Source organism: Ceratotherium simum, chromosome 3 (genome assembly GCF_057802395.1).
Source record: "Ceratotherium simum simum isolate JZ-2026a chromosome 3, ASM5780239v1, whole genome shotgun sequence".
NCBI lineage: Eukaryota > Metazoa > Chordata > Mammalia > Perissodactyla > Rhinocerotidae > Ceratotherium > Ceratotherium simum.
This window is the reverse complement of record NC_141902.1, coordinates 90141039-90157312: the sequence shown is the minus strand read 5'-3', so window position 1 is coordinate 90157312 and position 16274 is coordinate 90141039. Positions and strand designations below refer to the sequence as shown.

General features: G+C 38.8%; 1 protein-coding gene across 1 annotated transcript in view; it reads right to left on the bottom strand.

The window, feature by feature from the left end:
- Positions 1 to 3033: 3033 nt before the first annotated feature.
- AGBL1 (AGBL carboxypeptidase 1) overlaps positions 3034 to 16274 on the bottom strand; it is a 360790-nt gene continuing 347549 nt past the window's right edge. The window contains exons 19-20 of the mRNA XM_014788670.2: positions 10918 to 11049; positions 3034 to 3264 (exon numbers count right to left, since the gene is read on the bottom strand). Coding sequence (XP_014644156.2) covers positions 3034 to 3264; positions 10918 to 11049 — 363 coding nt within the window. The remainder of the gene's footprint in view (positions 3265 to 10917; positions 11050 to 16274) is intronic.

Below are 16274 nucleotides of genomic sequence, written 5' to 3'. Positions count from 1 at the left end.
AAAAGGGAGGTAGTTTGCAGGTAGGGAATTTAAACACCAGTTGAGTCACTCTTCAAACCTCAGCTGAGTAACGCATCTTCTGTCCTTCCTCTGACTAAGACCCACTCTGCCATTCCACAAGTCAGCAGCGTTGCCAAGGAGTATGTCAACAGCCTGCTTGGGTGGGAGTACTCACAATATCCTCCTAAGCCACAAGAGCCCATGGGGCCTAGTCACATGCCTTTGTATGTGCAAACACACCATGCCTGTGACCCAAGGTCATAAGCACTTAGTGTGAAGCACACAGCTGTCCACATAGACTGGATGCCTCTAAAAAATGAGCCCCCAAAGGATGCTTCATTCAGTTTTGGCTTTTCCCCTCAATAGCCTCAATAGCTTTGGGGCAGTCCCTAATAGGTAAAGTAAATCCCTCAGTGGGTGGGACTTCCACATTAAATAACAAATTATGGATCTAAGTATATAACCTAGCAGCAGAGACTATATCCCAAAGAAACAAAAGCCCGAGAAAATTTTTTTTAAATTAGCCAACTATGGACTGGAAAATAGAAGAGAAAATATCATATTATTAATAATTATTTGAAAGTAATAGCTTATGTTCTTTAATGCAGTTCCAACATAAATGTCACCGTTAGAAATGATATTTCATTTCAATACTAACAAATCAGGTACTTAGTGTGCTGGGGGAGAAATGATTGGAACTACTTTAAAGCCACATTAACCAGAGAAACTGCAAAAATATTTATATTCTTGTGAAGGAAGGAAGGAATGCCCCTCGTGGGTGTATTTAAGTATCTTCCATCTTTTGGATAAATGGTAATGCTAAACAAAAAATGGAAAGATGACCTTAGAATAATAACCTCAGGACCCAACTGGGATTCAGCTTCTCAATGTACAGAAATCATTTGCAATATGTTCAGAATGGAAATTTCTATACTGCTTTGTAGCTCATAGACTTCATTATATACCTCACACAAAAAATCACCAAAACACCCAACTCTGGGCTGGCTTCCTTCCCCTGGGGTAGGCCCCCCCGTATGTAAAATTACTTACCACCCTCTTGCTCACTGTTTGCAATTCTGCTCAGTTACTCAACAATGTATGTAAGGACAGAAAAACAAAGACAAGGAGAAAAACAATCCATTTGGAGAGGCGTTTCATATAGAGAATGGGATTGTTAAAGCAAAACCAGGTCTGGCACCATTACTCCTTTCCCTAGCCAGTCCTTCTCATTCTTTCTTACAGAGACCTCATGCAAAGATCATGCAGAAAATTTCATGGGGCAAATGCTGGGCCGATATCTGAAAGCCATCCCATCAGGCAATCCTCTTTCATTCTTTGTCATTTTCAACAGGCACTGTGTATGTTGCATGGATGATGGAGAGTGGAACCTCCATCGAACCTACGAGTCATTTAGTTTCCAAACAACGGCTCCAAAGGACTTTGAGTTTCCAGTTGATTTATCGTGAATGGCATTGATACTTATGTGACCAGAAGCTGTTAACCTGAATTGGTCCTTGGAGAAACAAAGTCAATGAAAGTCACCAATCCAATAAATCTGTGAAGGATGCATAGAGTTGTCTTTTAAACAAGTGACTGGCCCCTTTCCATCAAGAAGCATACAGCTAGAGAGGCACAAGTCTATATCTAAGGCCTTAGAGCTGCAATAGTCTAAGTTTATTTTTTCTAATCCTATAGGTTTTGAATGCCAAGAGAGTGAACAGATTCTTGATGACACAACCTCCAAGTACATTCTCGTATGCATTCTCATATGCATTCTCTTTTGGTCTTCACAAAAATCTTCTGTAGTTGAGAGGAGGGGAATCCTTATTAAGATCTCCATTTAATACATAAAACATAGGGGTTCATAGAGGTAAATGGCTTGCAGCACCGCTGTAGTTAATGGAAGAGTGAGGTCTTTTGCTGCCCAATCCTAAGCCCCTCCAATGATCTCACTCTTCTTCTTATTCTGCATCAACATTAATGTGGGTAAATAAGGATTAATTCAATCTTATAGTTTATTAATCCAATAATAGAACAATTATTTCAAGCAACTGTTTAGATTAACTGGCTATTTAACAGAATTAATGGGTCAAAATGGGTGGTTCAGTAGCCCTATGTTGAAAAACCTCTTGGGCCAGGTGGGAAGTGAGATAATGTTCATCACCTGTCAGTCCCTGTACTCCCTTTGATAGCTAACAGATTTCTACGAGCACAAGACTGTGTAGATGCCAAGTGCTTCCTGGCTGTTCCAGGAGAGAATGAAAGCCAAGACAACAAGCTTTAACGCTGGTGAGGTCCAGGTATTCTTGGCATTGAATGGATGTCACCAAGGAGTAGTCTGCCAGCTTGCCTAACAAATTTAAAAGAGTCTATTACTCTGGCACTGTCACAATGTCCCTTATTTATGCTCCTCTAGTGGGGGAGTGGGAAGAGCAGCTAGAACAGCCTGCTGTAGCAGCTATCCAGCTGCTCACGCAGTTAATATAGCTGTAGAAAGAATGCGATTTATACGAGTCCTTTCCCTCAACACGAGAACATGAATCCTAGACCCACTCATCTTAGGGAGACCCACGTCATGCACACAGCACACACTTGCTGTGTGACAGCAAGATAACACAGAGCTTCTGATTTAGATAAGCAGAGAAGAGAGAGAAACAAAATACACATAGGTATCGACAATATCTATACACTGACCTATGCCATTTATGATGCATAGGGGACTAGTCCACTTGTTGCAAAAAGTAACAACAGATTCCCATGCATATAAAGGGCCAGGCAGAGGTTCTATAAAAGCTGGGGGTGCACGTCCGACGGAGGGTCCCTGCTGCTTGCTGGAGAGGGCAGATGATTGAGAAACCAAATCAGCAGGCATGCATGAATTGCTTCCAGGATCAACACAGACTGTGCTGCCAGTGAAGGCAACCATTGAACTAGTTCTTCTGCAAGATCAGGGAGCTGGGCTAGACTCTACCTAGAGACTTCTTCCTCTTTCAGGCAAGAAAGCAGGAATGAGGGGTCTGTGATAGCTCCCCATTACAGTGTACTGCTGCTGTACAAAAAGCATGGGTATCCCACAGCATCACATACCTGGTAGGCGCCCTGGTTGCAGCCACAGTAGCTGCTCTCCATGGTGTAGCTTCTGGACACCCCCATCTCTCTCCACACCACTACCCGGGCTGTGGAGGCTCGGGATTTCTCCACAACGAAGCTGCAGCTGCTCATTGTGAATGCTGGTGCTAGCTTATCAAGAATTCTGGGAAGAGTCTACAATGAAAAAAAAAAAATCAAATTATGATGAGTTGCAGGTGATTGGGGATATGCATCATAAAAAATAACTTCTCAACATCTGTTAAGCATTGCAGTATAGTCATGTGCCACATAACGATGTTTCAGTCAACAACAGATCGCATATACGACGGTGGTCTCAGAAGATCAGTACCATACAGCCTAGGTGTGTAGCAGGCTACACCATCTCGGTTTGTGTAAGTACATGCTATGATGTCCGCACAACGACAAAATGTCTCAGAACATATCTCCATAGTTAAGTGATGCATGACTGTATATCAAACACTTAATGTATGCTACTACAAATATTATATCAACACTAGGAAAAGAATACCAATTTTTTTTATCACTTTAAAGATGAGGAAACTGAGGCTTAGATAAGTTAGAAAGAAATAGCTTAAGTCCAACCACAAAGTGGCTGGAATGGGAGCCAAATGCCAACCTGGCCAACTCCAAAGACCATGATCTTTTGGCTCCATCCTTCTGGATCGCTGTGGACCGATGTTGCACGCATATGCTCAGCCTCATACGTTACTGAGTTGAGTCCCATTGAAAGCCACAGACTTCACAGAGACTCAAAATTTAGAGAGTAGCTCCACCCAGCCTCACTGTTTTCTAGCTCTAAGAGTCAAACTAAGAACTGTTCACTTAGACATGCAGGCCGTTAATGATTCTTGAGCAGGAGCACAAACAAAGTTCACTTGTTTCCTGAGACAGTGTAACCACCAAAATGAACTTTTTAGTCTCATGCTCTGATCCATAGATCTGAGGTTAGACCAATTATAAAACGCCTAAAAATCCATCCTCTCTGGGTTCATATATCCCACTCTTTCCTAGGGTAGATAAGCTCTATGTGAGACCACTTAATCTCCATTTAGAAGGCATCTGCTTCCCTTGCCAGTCTCTGATTGACAGAGGGGGCTCCCAGACACTGGACCTCCCCTTTCCCCCAAGGACTGTGACTCAGAGTCAGCACATCAAGTCTTTGGGTTAGCAGTAGTACTACACTCAGACAGCCCAGAACTTTTGTGACAACCAAAACTTTTGAGAGAACCAGTAGTGTTCTCTCACTTCAGTTTGACAGAATCTCCACAACCTAGCACATAATATAAAATTATATACATTAGATAACAAACAGTGAAACTTCAGGCTTTTGAATGAAGTGTAGGGAGAAGGTAGAGAAGCAGAACACGTTGATGAGAATATGAACTAAGGAATTATATTTAAAGAAATGCAGTTTTGTTAATTTCTAGAACACTGAGCAAATCTCTTAATATCTCTGGTTCTTACTGCCCCCATGCTTAAAATAACTGTCAATTATATTAATATAAGGATTAATATAATTAATTATATTATAAATGACATATGATATATAAGGATATATTAACATAATTATTAATATAATTACTCTGATCTATAAGTTCCCACATAGCCTCCAGACCTACAGCATCACTTAAACAATGGAAATGAAATGCTAATGTTTTCCTTACTTGAGTTTCTACAACTGCCTCCTAATTAATTTCATCTATCCATTCTTGTCTCTCTCCCTAGGATCTCTCACCCCATTTTTTTCCTTCAAAGTTTATCACAATTACAGTTAAAGTATTGTTTATGTAATCAGTTGTTTATTTTCTATCTCCTCTTCAGCCCAGAAATTCCATGAGGGCAAGTCTGTGTCTTAGTCACAGGAAAATCTCTGCACATGAAGCCGTGCTGTTCATAGAGGGTACTCCATAGTTATTTGCTGAAATAAATAGAATTTGCTAGTCCAGACCCTTAGGGGACTGCTTAAATAGACATAAATAAGACTACTCATATATACTGCAACTAAAATGACGGAGAATACTTGAAAATGGTTGTAATTTATCAATGTTTTAGCTTGTTGCAAAAAGTTTAATCTGACATCTCTCCTTTGTTACTTAAGTGAACCTGGTTTTCTTAGCTAGTACATTCCCTGTCCAAATGACCACATGTTCGAATTACAGAAGTCCCCCCTTATCCAAGGTTTTGTTTTCTATGATTTCAGTTACCCACAGTCAATTGCAGTCCAAAAATATTAAATGTAAAATTCCAGAAATAAACAATTCATCGTTAAGTTTTAAATTGTGCACTATTCTGAGTAGTGTGATGAAATCTTACATGGTCCCACTCCATCCCACCCAGGACATGAATCATCTCTTTGTCCAGCATATCCATGCTGTATACGCTACCCACCCATTAGTCACTTAGTAGTTGACTTGGTTATCAGATCGACTGTTTCTGGTATCACAGTGCTTGCGTTCAAGTAACATTTATTTTACTTAATAATGGTCCCAAAGCGTAGTGATGCAAAGAATAGTGACGCTGGCAATTTGGATATTCCAAAGAGAAGCTATAAAGTGCTTCCTTAAAGTGAAAAGGTGAAAGTTCTCGGCTTAATAAGGAAAGAAAAATCGTATGCTTAGGTTGCCAAGATCTATGGTAAGAATGACTCTTCTATCCATAAAATTGTGAAGAAAGAAAAAGAAATTCATGCTAGTTTTGCTATCACACCTCAAATATGTATGTATAGGAAAAATCATAGTATATATAGGGTTTGGTACTATCTGCAGTTTCAGGCATCCGTTGGGGGTTTTGGAATGTATCCCCCACAGATAAGGGGGGACTACTATAATGGCATATCTTGCAGAGCTTTAGAAGCTATGATCCCTTCATGGAGCCTGGAGGATGTGACATTTACAAGGTGCAGTTGGAGTAGCCCTCTTACATCTCCACAGGGACAGTTTATCCATTCATTACATGATGGACTCCAGAACTACTGCATTTTCAGTGAAGTCCTCATTCTATTTCTCTTTTGATTTCACAAAAATTGATCTATGCTAGAGAGGGAAACGAGGAGGATGATAGCTATGATAACTGGAGATGGTTTGTTTGTTTTGTAAATGAATAGGAAACAGATGAACTCTACATAGGCATTGATTTACTGGAGCCTTGCTTCAATGCTCCCAGGATCTCCCAGCTTGGGTGGGAATTAACACTTGGGACACTCAAATCTTTCCTTGCCACTTTCTCAGCACCTTTAAACGTAATCTCAGCTTCCAAAACTTGAAATTTATAACAAATATCTTTTCACTGAATGCTTACTATGTATTTTGCATGCTTTAACTCAATCATCACAAGTCTTTGAGATAAGTTCTATTATTATCTTATAATATAGAGGCCAGACAAGTTAAGTATCTTTTTTTCCAGTGGTCTCAGAGATGGTAAGGACAAAGCCGGAACGTCAACCCAGATGTTCTAATTCAGATCACGCTAGTTTACCCACCATAAAAATTGCTTCTTAAATGAGCTATTACTATCCCACAAGAGTGTCAAAGAGGTTTAAACAAGATGTCCGATGTGTAATACGCATCCAATATATTATAATATTATTTCTAATTATGAAAAACACATCCCAAGAAAAACTCACTTCTTTTTGTGGTTCTTTCTCATTTTCTAAAAGTAACCTTCAGAATGCATAGTAAAGACTCTATTCAGGAGCAGATAGATGCCACTGCAACCCAGAACCCCACCTGGACACTAAATACCAAGCATTACAAAATAAGCGTTAAAAGCAGGAGGGGCAGAGCCAGACAGACCCCAGCTGAGTCCAGTTCCCCACGTACTTTCTGTGTAACTTCAAATAAACTACTCAGCCTCCCTGAGGCTTAGGCTCCTCATCTGTAAAATGGGAGAATTAATATCTCTCTATTAGAGTGGTGTCAAGGAATAAATGAGATTATGCACAAATAGGGGATTACGTAGGAGCTGGCACTTAGCATAGCCTCAACACAGACCTGGCAGGGATTTAGAGACTAGTCCAGATGTGGGCATGAGAAGAATGAGGAGCAGCCCCAGCCAAGGTCATAGACTCCTAATGTTCTTACATGAAGCTCTAGCAATTTTCAAGAATAAATGCTTCTTAATTCGTTGTCTGCATTTGGTCAATTTTCAGAGTCCTGGGAAATGCTTGCTTTTGACATATTGTCCTGTTTTACATTTATGTTTTGCAGAGAGGATTCATTGACTTCTTTATACCACCATAATTGCAAGTACTTCCGCTAAAGTTGATTAATTAAATTGAATGAATGTTGTAGAGTGAAATGTGAAATATAATACAGTATACAATTCTCCCTTTAATATCAATGCTAGAGGACAAAAATGCCTCTGATAAGCTGGACATATTTAGAATTGTTCTATTTTAGATATGAATGTAAGAGTCAGCCTCTTAGCTGCTGACTCCTGGCAGATATCATGACTATAACATTAAATTATCTTACATAGATACTCTCTTCTGGGTCTCAGTTTCCCCATCTGTAAATAAATGGGTCATTTCAATTCTGGCAAGATCCTTTTACACAAAAAACATAGGCAGAACAACAGTATGGTGGTTAATTTTATGTGTCAACTTTATAGATAATGGAGTGCCCAGATATTTGGCTAAACATTATTTCTGTGTGTGTCTGTGAAGGTGTTTCCGAACCAGATTAGCATTTGACTAGGTGGACTCAGTAAAGCAGGTTGCCCTCCCCAATTTGGGTGGGTATCATCCAATCCATTGAGCGCCTAAATAGAACAAAAGGTGAAGGAAGGGAGAATTCACCCCTTCTCTGCCCAACTGGTTGATCTAGAACATCAGCCTTCTCGTGCACTCAGACTGGGATTTGCACTATCAGCTCCACTGGTTCTCAGGCCTTCAGACTCAGACTCAACTACACCACTGCCTTTCCTGGATCTTCAATTTGCAGATGGCAGATCATGAGACTTCTCTGCCTCCATAATTGCATGAGTCAATTCCTTATTTTACATATATAAAGGTTCTGTATGTATATATATATAGTTTCTTTTTCTCTAGAGCACCCTGACTTGATACAACCAGTGTCAAGATCCCATTTATGGGTCACTTTGCCCTAGATTTAGAATATCAGTGATAGAAGGAGCTACATATTATGTAGCAGCCCAAAAAGCAAGGCTGTTTGGGTTGACAGTGAGGGATGGGGCCAAAACCTTACCCACTTTGCTACATCTGCATATCTCATGGTAGCCTATAAATCACCTTGAGGAACCCTAGAGCGTCAAAGAGCTCAATTTAATAAACTTATAGAATTAAACTTCTTCATTTCACAAGGGAGAGAACTGAAGCTCAGGCCAACTGACAAGGCCCAAATTAATGGACCAGATAGATGAATATCAGTATCTAGATGGATTAATCTTTTCAATAGCATTGCTGTTAAATACACTGAGCTTATTCTCATTGGCAGAGACTGGCATATCCACCTTTCTATTGTTAGTGACTTTTACCTTACCTGACACTAAAGTGGGCCTCAAAATATTTGTTGAATTTATTAATTAAACAATCTGAGTCATACACTAAAACTGAGATACAGAAGATAAGAATCCATCCTGTAATTCCCTATGATACCTGGCCTCTGCCCTATTTCATGTCAGCTTCATACAGGAGATTTCTTAAGGTTCTGTTTCTTATTATCTCTGCCTGTGTCTAGGGAATTATCCATGAATATTGTTACTTTCTCTGGGAAAAAGAGAGGTAAAAGTCAGCTGACTCTATATTTAAGATTGGATAATGTAGATTCTTTTAGTTTAAGATGTACTGTGCATAAGAGATAATTTTTTATAGGTCATCATGACCTGCCCATATGAATGTTTTGATTTACTAAATTAGTTTCCTAAGTAAGGTTAAGCAGTTAAGCTTCTTGAGGTTTATTCCCGTTACTCTGGTTGCACCTTAGAGTAAATAGGACATTTGGCATAAGCTGTTGGCTCTGCTCTGATAGCCTTGGAGGAACTCTACTGATCAGCAGCAGTAATGTTTCTGATGGACAGGAGTGAAGAGGGTGAAGACCAACTCAGGAAACAGGGGAAGTATTTCCAGGTGAAATAGTAGTTTGGAAGATTTTTGCCTTTTTAATATTCATTAATCCTGGGGACAAAGCTATTTTGTACACAGTAAATTCATATTTCCAGAATAATAAGGGATTTAGTAGAAGTAGGTACCATCATAATTTTGATATTGTGATTTATAAGAAGAAATATATATTTGTTCTTCATTCCCAGTCCTTGACATAGGGCTCCTAAAACCCCTGTAAATTCCTAAGTGATAAGACCACTAGGAGAATCTTTTTTTCAAATGAGGTGACTGGGTGGGCTCCTGGATGGCTCCTGGATAGGGGCTATCACCACTTCTCTAGAGAATGGAGGGGGCTGGAAATGGAGTTAATAATTAATCATGCTTATGTGAGGAAGCCTCCATAAAAATCCAAATAGTTTAGAGTTCAGAGAGCTTCCAAGTGGGTGAACATATCCACAGAGTAGGAGGGTAGTGTCCCCCAACTCCACAGGGACAGATGCTCCTGTGCTCAGACCGTCCCAGACCTCGTCCTACGTATCTCTTCATCTGGCTGTTCATCTGTATCCTTTATCGTATCCTTTAATAAACTGGTAAACTTAAGTAAGTGTTTCCCTGATTTCTGTGAGCTGTTCTAGCAAATAATCAAATCCAAGGGGAAGAAGATCATGGGAACTTCCAATTTACAGCCAAGTTGGATGGAAGTTGTGGATAACTTGGGGACATACTACTTGCAATTGGCCTTTGGCCTTTGAAGTGGGGGTCAGTCTCATGGGACTGAGCCCTTAACCTGTGTGACCTGATACTATATCCAGCTAGGTAATGTCAGAATTGAGTTAAATTATAGGACACCCATCTGATGTTGCAGAATTGCTTGGTGGAGGAAAAAAATCCCACATGTTTGGTGACCAAAAGTGTCAGAATTGAAGTGTTCTGTGTGAAAGTAAAGGAGAAAGACACAGGAGGAGAACTATAGGTTTTTCCAATACAATAACTTTTCTCCTTTTCCTATATAAATTTGAAACAAAGGTCAGTTTTTATTTTGTATTTGGACAACTTGGCCTCTTCTACCTCTTCCTAATTCCCAGTGAGAAATAGCTTGTTGACTTTATCCTGACAGGGGGAGTCCTTCCTTCTTTACCCCTCCTTAACTTCCTATTTGGTTCAGTGAGGGAGTAGTTGAGCTCTAACCACTAGAACCCAGGAAAAATAGAATTAGGTTCAGTGGATTACTGCTCTGCTTCTTAGAGCATGCTCACACAGAGGGATGTGGATGGTCTAATGCTTGAAATTTGTTCATGTCTTCATATTTATTTAAGATCCTTTTGTCCTTCTGTATTCAATATCATTTTGTTCCTTCCATAAACATGTAATAGAGACAGTATTTTTACTATCCTCATTTTACAGGTGACAGAATGGCAGTTCAGAGAGGTGACAACGTTAATGACTCACAGTCACACAGCTAATAATTGTAAAGCCAGGCATTAAAATGAGGAGTCTTGTCTCCAATTCTCATGACCTTTGCACTATATCATATCATATAGAAAACAAATTCAGAGGAACCAGGCAGTAAGCCATTATTCATCAAAAATGTAAAGACGTTACACATGCCTCTAACCTGCTTGTATTATGATCCTATAGTTAAAATAATCAAAATGCTTATTTAGGAAGAAAATGGATGGGGCATGGGTCTCAAAGGCAAGAATATGGACACAAAGTATCTGGTGTCATTCTCCCCAGTGACTTACCCTGTAGCTGACATCTTCTGAGAGATTAGATGTGTCCACAGTGGACTCTGCTTGCCACAAGGTCTCCTTGATGCTACAACCATAAAGGAACACATTCTTCTTTTGGGAGTGGCCATGGAAGTCACAGAAGACCTACAATGGCCAAAAAAAGGAGAAAGTAAATCCAGATCAGATCTATTCATTTCTTAAATGTTTAAAATGTCAACTTTTTCAGATACTGTTTACTTAACAGAACCAGCCACGTGGGGATCATTGGTGACTTTGGAAAGAGTTGTATTAGTAGAGTTATCAGGGAAAACGGTAGATTGGAAGGGGCTTCCGACTGAACAGGATGTGAGGAAATATGAGTCACACACAGCCTTTTTGAGAAATTTGTTTGTGACCAGGGAGGAGACAGGGTCAAAATTAGAAGAGAAAATAGGAACAAAGCCTTTTTTTAAAAAAATAGAGTTTTAAATAATTTCAAAAGTCAATAGGAAATATCCATTTAAAGGAATAGGTTAAATATAAAAAAGAAAAGCCAATAAATCACTGTAATTTTTTCTCTAGGGTCTAATGTGGTAAAAAATGACCACCAAACTCAATGGCTTAGCAAACAAAGTTTATTTTTCAGCATGCCCTCTTCATTCTAGGATCCAGGCTAAAGAAGAAACTCCAGTTTGGAATTCAATACTATTGTGGCAGAGGGGAAAAAAGGTCAAAGGTAGAATCATGCTATAGCTCTTAAAGCTTCTATTGAAGCAAGGCGAACATCATATCTGCTCTCATTCCATCAGCCAAAGCAAGTCGATGGCCAATCTTATCATCAATGGGGTGAGGAAGTATATTCCTCCTACAAAGAGGCTCTGTAAGTCATATTGACAATGGGTAGTGATGTGAAATCCTGTTATAAGGAGAGATGCTAACAATGGAGAAAAAATAAGAAAATCTAAAAAATGACCTCAAATTCTCCCCATTCCTATATGCTTGCCCCTTTGCAATAGACTATACTCCACCTCCACCAAAAGGTGGAATATATTTCTTCATCCCTTGAATCTGGACTTAGTCATGTGAAATCTTTTGGCCAATAAGTATTAGCAAATATGATACAAAATGAAGCTTATAGAGGACTTGCACATTGGGGCTTGCTGTTTAGGTGCTCCTGGGAACCCTGCAAAAACTGTCATGTAAAGGAACATAGGCTAGCCTGCTGGATGCTGAGAGACGTGCTACAAAGTCATCTTTCATTGACCTAACTGATATCAAGCCAATCACCAGACCTGTGAATGAATCCATCTTAGACCATCCAGCCCTGGCCAAGCTGGCTCAGACCAGAAGAATCACCCAGTTTACCTGGATGATTTTCATGCAGCATCATTAAAAATACTGCATAGGTTTTGTTTAAGCCACTAAGTTCTGGGGTGGTTTGTTAACCAGCAAAAGCTAAGCACTAAAATAATCTGTCCTTTTAGTCTAAATATTTGCTTCCCTCCCTTCCACATTCAAAATACTCTCCCCTCCTCCCCAAGAAAAACACTCTGAAGATCGCGTCCTATCAGAGTATCAAACTCTCAGTCCAAGACCCCACAATAGTTTCTATACCCCATATGGGCCTCTTCCTGACCTACGCACAAAAAAGGCAAGTCATCTGCCTTCCACCCAGCAATATACAATGGTTGAATGAGGAAATATTAACCTCAATAAACACTCATGTTTGAAAGGGAATGAGTAGGATGAGCACAGCTGTCACTTGTTCATAACAATTCTGAAATGATAATGGGCAGACATTGTGAGGTTCCTATATATTGCGGGTAGGACTCCTGGTTGATTACGCCCTAGTTCCGCCCCCTGTCAATAGCTCTCCAGTCTTTTTTTCTCTATAGATCTTTCCTCTGCCCTTGGGAGGTGCTTATTTTCCCATTATCCTCCTTGGCCATATATGAAAAGGGCATTGGAGAATATGGCCCCCTTTGAGGCTAAGCATCTATTTTTTCTGATTCCTGATGTAGACGTCTGGGGGCACAAAGATCATTTTTATCTCAAAAAGTCACTGTCGCTTTGAATCGAAGTATTGGAAATGAAATACACAAAGGTAAAATAAATTTTTTTCGTTTCTTTTTGCTTGATTTTAATTTCTCTGAAACATAACGGAGGGTCTAAAGCAAAATAGTCACAATGTAGTGTATGTTTACAGTATATATAAAAGCAAATATATCACAATAATAGAACAAAATTTGGAGAAAGAAATTGTGAATATACTGTTGTAAGGTCATTATAATACACATGAAGCAGTATAATATTATCCGAAGGTAGATTCCAATTTGGTTAATAAGCAAGATCAAATGTATTTTCTCTAAAAGAAATTCATTTTAAACATAGAGACTTAGATAAGTTAAAAGTAAAAGATGTAAAAAGATATACTATGTAAACACCAAACCAAAGAAAGCTAGAGTAGCTATATTATTTATCAGATAAAACACATATCAGAACATGAAGTATGATCTGAGGTAAAGAGGAATGTGTTGGTTCATGTGGCCATGTTTTTTTTGGTGGTTAAGTGCTTGGCCTCTGCTACTCTGGGATTCCTTAATCTCTGTCAAAATCAGGTACCCCATCTTAACAGTGGCATCCCCTACAGACCTGGCCTTCAAAGAAGAGCAACTACAGAGCTCTTCAAGGATTAAGATGCTCCCCGCACTAATGTATTTCTTATTGCCTTATTGGAGAGAGTGTCTTCTGAGCCTTCTCACAGATGGGAGGTGAGTGTGTAGATCTCACAAGATAAGTCCAATCCACGTTCCTATCTCCCTAAGATTTTGGATTCCCTTCACCACATTATGCCAGGGAAGCTCTGGCACCTCAACCTCACTAAATATAGGCAATTGTGAGCACAAGTTTCGGTCAACCAACCAATTAAGCTATTAGATCCACCTCCACCTGCTCAAGCTAACAAAGTAAATCTGAAATCTCTAGAATGTTGCAGTCATATAAATGAAGTCGGCAAAAACTAGTGTTATATCCTGCCCTTATTAGTTTAACACTCTTACTATCGATTCCTACACAAGGTTTGTAGGTTTGCCCAGGTTTGATGGTGCATATTAATAAAGTCTTATAATTCTTTTGGTGTGCAATTTCCTCCTGATTCATAATGTGTACTTATCTTCCAGGATCATGCTGACTTTTGATCTTAGTTATGAGAGCAGGGGGCAACATGGGGTATTTGTAGTACATCTGAAAGAAGATGAGCATCCTCTTTCAAGGCGTCAGCCCCAGGTGAGGTTATCATAGGATTTTTAAGCACAGAAAGACTAGTTTCCTCAGATAGTATTTCCACTGATAAGTGAGGCTCAAATGATTTGAGGTTCAAGATTGTAGGTTTCATTTAGGTACAACCATATGCCCCCATTCCAGAATCTCATTTTGAAAATCAGTTCCTAACTTTCATGTGAGAAACATAGCAATAGTCTTTGGTAATTTAGCAACTCACAATTAATTTTTTGTTTAAAAATTAGCAAAATCAGCCCTGTGACTACAGGAAATAAAATATTATTTTATGGTTGTCATAGAAGCTCTTTGGTTTTCAAACAATAAATTGAACTGAAAGTTAATGAATCTAACCCTGTCATTTTCTTTCTGTAAGTACTCAGATGTATTCAAAAATCTAAGTGCTTATAGGCTTTATTACTATCATAATGGTCAGTTGTAGAAGACACCTGGGCTCCCAAATCACTTGCTGAGTTGACATCTCATCACAATCAACTACATCTGACAACATGATTAACTGTGATGTCGTGCATAACATGTCTTACTAGCACCCCATTTCCCATTGGCCAGTGCTTAAGCCCCAGGACATGATCAAACTAAAGACCAAATCCCATATTTGCTGGCCTATCATTCTGAAGTCTCTTACAAAGTTAAACACATACTTACCTCATAATCTACTGATCCCGCCCTTTGGTATTTACCCAAGAGGAGTGAAAATGTATGTTCACATAAAAACTTTTATGTAAATGATTACAGTAGTTTTACTCACAACCACCAAAACCTTCAAAACCACTAAAACAGATCTCTCTCAAATAGGGAAGGGATTGAAAAAAACAAAACTGTGACATATCCTTATAATGGAATACTACTACAGCTAATACAAAAGGAGTGAAATATGGATTCACAATGCAACATGGATAAATCTTAAATACACTTTGCTAAGTGAAAGAAGACAAAACAAGAAAGTCACATATTATATACTTCCATTTATATGACATTATGGAAAAGGCAAAACTATAAGGATGGAAAGTAGATTGATGATTGCCAGGGGTAAGAAGTTGGGGGAAGGTTTGGCTACAAAAATCTAGCACAAGGGAATGTTTTGGGATGATAGGACTGTACTGTATCATGACCGTGGTGGCTGGCAAATAAATCCATGTATTTGTCAAAACTCATAACACCATACACTAAAAAGGGTGAATTTTACTGTATATAAATTTTCAAAACATTCAACTAGAATGACAGGGTGGGGAAAATAAAATGGAATAGAAAGTGTAACAAATGGACCTATTGTATTACAAATGAGTAAAATAATCAGACTTAATGGGGTGGGGAAGAAAAGAACTAAGCTAGGTTACTTTGGAAAATACTATTTTCCAAATAGTATTATAAGAATAAAGGCAAAGAACTGTACACAAACACTGTACTCTTGTTAATAAATTTATTTATTACAGGGGTATGGATTAGTCATGTTGAAACTACTTTATATGTATACCAGGGATGAATAAATAAATAGATATATTGTTTACTATGAGAGCCCCTTTTCTCACTGTTGGTGAAAGAAATTATAAGCAATGAAAATATGAAGGCTAGAATAAACCCTCTGGCAGTGATTTGAAATCAGAGGTATCACTCTGAACTCTTGGTTTTTTAAATATATCTTCAGATAGATAAATACAGAAATAAAAACTGATGTGTGTATACATAAGTTAGTACAGATACATATTTTCAAGCTTTGTTCTTTGAGAGAGTCTAGAAATTAATTCACCTCAGTAGCAATGAGCACACTTAATGCCCAGATCTTGGTTTCTAATACCATTCTCCAATAAAAAGAACTGAGTTTTTTTGGACAAGTAGTTGACTTCAGGGCTGAGGCAGAGAACATATAACATGAGAATTGCACATCTGGTGGTGCCAGAAAGTGAAGAAATATTTCAAAAGGAAGGGTCATGTTGAAAGGGCACAGGAGCCAACCTGACAGAGCTTCAAATGATCAAAGCTGGAATCATTTGATCAACAGAATAGAACATGATAGTACAGGATTATAGTCCACAGAATAAAATTAGTATCCATGAGTCTGTACTGATATAAAAAACTGATCGAATACCTGCCTC